General features: G+C 40.9%; 1 protein-coding gene across 2 annotated transcripts in view; it reads left to right on the top strand.

Annotated features, from left to right (window-relative positions):
* Nucleotides 1-625: 625 nt before the first annotated feature.
* NALF1 (NALCN channel auxiliary factor 1) overlaps nucleotides 626-6,000 on the top strand; it is a 614,124-nt gene continuing 608,749 nt past the window's right edge. The window contains exon 1 of one of the 2 annotated variants that reach the window (XM_055542993.1): nucleotides 626-1,531. In XM_055542993.1, the coding sequence (XP_055398968.1) occupies nucleotides 626-1,531 (906 nt within the window). The remainder of the gene's footprint in view (nucleotides 1,532-6,000) is intronic. The other variant, XR_008701154.1, reaches the window with a different exon arrangement.

Genomic DNA, 6,000 nt, shown 5'->3' with positions numbered 1-6,000 from the left:
CGGCGGCGGCGGCCGGAGCGCGGGCTGGGGGGTGGGGGGGCGGGAGCGCCCTGCCGGCGGCCGCCCAGGCTCCGGACTCGAGCAGAGCGAGCGAGAAGTAGCCGCTGGAGGAGCCGAGGAAGGAGCAGCGGGCGGGGGGTGGGGAGGAGGCGCCGGCGAGGCGCTCCGGCCGCAGTCCGTGGGCAGCGGAGACGCGGCGTGCCCCTGGCCGGGGAGAGCGGGCCGTCCTCCGCGGGGCCATGGGGACCCGCGCCCTGCCCGTGCCCGGCTGACAGGCGCCGCCACCCCGCCACCTCCGCCGTCGCCTCCTGCACCCGGCCCGCCGCCGGCCACAGCCGCGCCGCCGCCTCCGGGCGACCCTCTCCCCCCTGCCTCCCTGTCTCTGCATTGTTGTTTCCCACTCGACAGAGGATGGGGTCGGCGGATGCTTAGGTCGGAAGCGAGTCCTGCCTCCCTCCGAAGCCTGGTAATATTGATGTAGGCAAAGAGCGAGAGGAGCGAGGGAGAGAGAGAGGAAAGGGAGGAGGGGAGAAGGCAATCGAACCCCTAAGTCAATGCATATTGTGGTGACACCGGCACCGGAGCCCTCGCGGTGGAGTCGGCCAGGGCTGTGCGCTCCCAAAATATGACCAGGGGTGCTTGGATGTGTCGGCAGTATGACGACGGATTAAAAATCTGGTTGGCAGCACCCCGGGAGAACGAGAAACCGTTCATCGATTCGGAGAGGGCTCAGAAATGGCGACTGTCTCTGGCCTCTCTCTTGTTTTTCACAGTCCTGCTCTCTGATCACTTGTGGTTCTGCGCCGAGGCCAAGCTGACCCGCGCCCGGGACAAGGAGCAGCAGCAGCAGCGGCAGCAGCGGCAGCGGCAGGAGCAGCGGCAGGAGCAGCGGCAGAGGCAGCGGCAGCACGAGCCGTCCTGGCCCGCGCTCCTGGCGAGCATGGGGGAGCCCTCGTCCGCCGCCCAGGCTCACAGACTCCTCTCCGCCTCCCCGTCCCCCACCCTGCCCCCCTCCCCGGGAGGCGGCGGCGGCGGCAAGGGCGGCCGAGGCACCGACAGCCGGGGCAAGCCTCTTCTTCCAGGAAACTCTGCCAGACCCGCGTGGCGCCTGGAGACTTGTTACCCGCAGGGCGCCTCCTCGGGCCAGTGCTTCACGGTGGACAGCGCGGACGCCGTGTGTGCCAGGAACTGGAGTCGGGGGGCGGCGGCCCGGGGGGAGCAGGGGCAGCAGACCCGGGGCCCGCCGCAGCCAACTCCGCTCTGGAACTTGTCGGATTTTTACCTTTCGTTTTGTAATTCCTACACACTTTGGGAGTTGTTCTCCGGGTTGTCCAGTCCCAACACTTTGAACTGTAGTCTGGATGTGGTGCTCAAGGAGGGCGGGGAGATGACCACCTGCAGACAGTGCGTCGAGGCTTACCAAGACTACGACCACCACGCTCAGGAGAAGTACGAAGAGTTTGAAAGCGTGCTGCATAAATACTTACAATCGGAGGAGTACTCGGTGAAATCGTGTCCTGAGGACTGTAAGGTAGGAACCCGTGGATTTTTTTCCCCCCTTCCTCGCGCTGTTATCTCTGTGTGTGTTGGGTGGAGGTGTCTTCTAGAGTTTTAAAGTCGCTTTTTGACTCTGGTTTTGTTACTTCGACCCTTGTTTTTGTGGTTCTAAGCGCCTGACCTGCTGCTTGACTTGGGTCTCTTGTGAATTGCTGGTGGATCAGTGCCTTCTGAGAATCCTTGGAAGATCAAGAGGACTCTGGTCTTCTGAGATGATAAAGCCAGTGCTTTAACTATCTCTTAAAGCTGCGGAGTTGGTTCAGATTCTGCCACTTTTTTTTTTTTTTTAATGTAATTTGAGTGAAGCTTGTGAGGAAGACTGTGATGGGACTGCATACTGGTGACCACAGCTGAAGTCAGAACAGGCTAAGATAGGCATGTGTGGTCTGGCTTATGGACCTGACACATGAAGTCTCTGATAGTGACAAATTAAGCTGGTTGGCCAAAGAGACAAGAGAAAGTGTTTGTGATTGTTTATGTGGGAAGAACTATAAGCATTTTACGTGTTTTCCAGGAGTAATTCTTGTTGTTTTGAAAGTTTGGGGGGCCTTCCTAAGCGTATTTACTCACATGAGTTTCTTATTTTCTCTTAGAAATGTGTATAGTTATTGATCAGAAGCTCAGTATGAGTAGAAAATTTTGATTATGTATCTGGTGATAACTGATCAGTGTTAGATTATTTATTAGTCACCTTATGTAATTAGCTTGAATTTTCAGGATGCTCTCAGGAAGTACTAATTGGCAAATGCTTAATGCCATGACTAAAAAATACTGAACTCATTAATAGCATATATTATCTTCAGCCCCTTCCTGTTGAATATAATAATGGCTGTAAACCTTGCTGATTCACAAAGGAATAGTGTATGCAAGTTTCTTAAGAAATGGCAAATGTGACCATGGGCGCATGTCCTAGTAGAAGTGTTGCTGTCCATGGTGCTGAAATGAGATTTGCTCAAGAGCTCCGTTGAAGATGAAGATACTGCAGTGACCTTTTAGTAGGGGAAGAAATGATGGCAGAATCTCAATAAACCTTGATGTTTTGCCCCAAAGGTAATTTCTTAATGCAATAAAATAGTATTGCTTTTCAAAAGAAATAATCCGCCATATTGTCTCTCTACCTTTCTCTTCATCACACCCCGAACCTCCCCTAAGGAACACAACTGAGCCTCCTTTGCCTCACTTGCTGGAAAAGTGTGGTCAAGGGCAGTATGGATCAAAGGGTTCTTGTGATGCTTTCACAAGAGAACTGGCCTAAGGGATACCTACTCAAACTGAACGCAGTTCAAGGGCTGTATTCTAGCTTGGATTGATTAGTTGTGCTTTTGACAACTAAGCTAAACTAAAACTAAGCTTGCTTTGCCAACATTCTTTAAGACCAGAAACATATCTTCTTTGCAAATAATGATATTGCATTTGCAGCATTAATTTAGAATGCTGCTTCATTAGATAAATGGATCTTAAAAGATTTTTATATATTCTTCTTAACCATATGCCTGGGAATTAATCTTAATGGTAGAAGTTACTAATGAACGACTAGTATATTTGTTGCATACTTATTTATTTTGACAAGGTAATGTTTCCTCAGAATTGCAAGGAAATGGATCTGTCTACTAATTTTATTACCAGTAAAAAACTTGCAAAGGTTTCAGTGTATTTATGTTTAAAGTGATCCCTTGTAATAATTTGAATTTTCTTGCTTCCTTGAATGTAAACTCTCATAGAAATTTCTAGTTACTTCAGTTTGCATAGGCTCAGTATTCACAAGGTAGTCTACATTGCAGACTACAGAATATTCTTAAATAAGCCTGTCAAATTTATTTTATTTGAATATTCACATAATAAATATCTATACATGTATGTATATATAAATAAATATAGAGTTTTCTCTTGACCTGAAATAATTATCAACTTTATACTTATATCATCATAGCTATAAGGTATAGTGTAGGTTAAATGAACATGTAATGTTAGGAACTACTTCTGGATTATGTTTTCATATAAAGTAGTCATTGTGAGCTATATACACAAAAGCACATTAAAAAAATCTTAACTCCTTTTAGAAACATTTATTCATACTGAAAAGTAAACACAGACATTTGAGTTTTTCATCTCCACAACACGGGATTTATTACTTGTGATGCCTTGAGCTATTTTTTGGTTGGTTGGTTGTCAGTTGGAAACACTTGACATTTATTCCAGGATAACTGTTTTCACACAGTTTCAAATTTTGGGTGCCAGGGTGAGGTGTGTTCAGTGTGTGTTCTTGGTTGATAATTTACAAATCTATTAATTAGATCCTTAGCTTAACATACAGCTTCTTTATGATTTTGCAAAACTGCGATCACATCCACATACAAAGTATATTACTTGACTTAAAATGCTATTGGTGGTATTTGAAGAATGTATCTGAGTTTCTTTCTGAACACTTTTACTTATTTCAAACATGCTTATAATTTGAAATGATGTCTATCTATCTTCAAGGGCAATGTTCAAGATATATAGTCCATGCAAAATTTTCTACATTTTAAGGTTAATGACAAAGTCTTAAGCTACATTAAAAGTAAATGCATTATATTTCCAGAGTTGGTAATATATTCATGAAAAAAATCTAATAGTTTATTAATATATTTATACATTTATATATAGGATATATGCTATAACATTAATTATACAAATAATTAGAATTTATATTTTAGAAGAAACATATTAACTTTATAATACCCATGTATAATTACATGATTAATATAGTGACTTCCAAACTTTAAAAGTTAGGACATATTATTGCCTTCTAGTTTTATAATTGCTCCCATTAAACAAAAAATGCCACATTCCATGTAGGTATGCAATTAAAATGGATTAAATTTAATTTTTATTGAACTTGATTTAAGGGACTTTTGGCCCATTATAGTGAAAAAAAAAAAAAAAACCCTTAATATTGACTTAATCAAATCATATTGCTTTGGACCCGTAGTCATTGGAGATCAAATATAGCTTGGATTTACTTTAGTAAAGGTTTATGTGCAATATATAATAGAAATCATTTACACCCAAGAATATTTTTTAATATTCTTAGAGATAACTGGTTTAATTTTTAAAATAAATATACACTTTTATCTGGGAATTAATTTATGGTAAAGAATAAGAACTTCTGCATATATCATTTAGACTATAGCATTCAAGTAGCAAAAATTATGACAGAAATTCTTCTCTGAACTTTGCAGTTTTATTCTAAATAATGTTTTTGACATACAGCAGGAATCTGACAAATCTGTGAAAGTCTTCAAGATGGCTGGCAATATTAAAAAATACACTCTTCCAATCATAAACAATTACAATGTACATTATTAACATGCCTTAATTTTTGTTTAGTTGTTTTTCTTATGAAGATTTTTTTTAATATGCCATTCTTTAGCTTCTAGGCATTCTTGAAATCACATATTATAAAACAAATATTCAGGGAATATAAATGTCCATGCTGCAGGTAAACCTTTATTACTAATAGTTTTATTCCTCCAGACAGATGGTCAGGGAAAGTGAGTTTGAGATTAGATTCTAATATAAATCACTGTACCACTGTATTTTAATTCTCTTAGAATAGATTATAATCCTTATACTGTCAAGAATGTATACATTCTTATACTTCTATTTCATAATTTTATGCTAAATTATATTGCATATTTTATATAACAGACAACGATCAGAAGAATACTCTGCTAATGTTCCTCGTATGTAACAATTGTGATACTCAGAGCTTTGTGTATCCTTTGCAGAAACCACTCAAAAACATTAAGCAGTTTGAGAATGTAAAATTTGGTTACATAATATGCAGTTTACACAAAAAGCCATTCTAAAATTCTTATTTATTTTAGTGTCATACAGTGTAGATATTTTAAAATGATTTTTAAGGAAATATCTAACAATTTTTTCCACTTAAATATTATATATAAAATACTTTGCTGTAATCAGTTTAGCGCTACTGTATATATTATGACAGTATCCGGAATGTGGAATACATCTGCAAGTAGACCTCTTTTGCATTCTACCACTGTAGTATTTTCAAATCATGTTTTTATAACTGAATCACTTCTCTGCAATATCACACAGTCTAACCGTCAGATGGTCACTTTAACCACTAATAAGGCCATTTATAAGGTCAAAGCCACTGTCATAAATTTTTATGACCAGATTTTAATTTTTAATATTTTTGCCCCATATAAAAATGGGGTGCTTTATAAACCAAGGAATGATTTTTTTAAAAAAAATTCTGACTTGTAACTGGGTCAGATTAGTAGCTATATAGGGCATAACCACAAAATTTTAATAATTGCTGTTATACATTGGTTTTAATCACTTTAATTAGATGAGATTGGTGTCTGCATATGCAAGGTGAATTAAAGTATAAAGGAAAAAAATCAAATAATGTTCTCAGTCTCATGCTCTCCC

Source organism: Bubalus kerabau, chromosome 12 (assembly GCF_029407905.1).
Source record: "Bubalus kerabau isolate K-KA32 ecotype Philippines breed swamp buffalo chromosome 12, PCC_UOA_SB_1v2, whole genome shotgun sequence".
Classification (NCBI taxonomy): Eukaryota; Metazoa; Chordata; class Mammalia; order Artiodactyla; family Bovidae; genus Bubalus; species Bubalus kerabau.
Note: the sequence above shows the minus strand (reverse complement) of the source record. Positions and strands in the feature narration are given on the sequence as shown.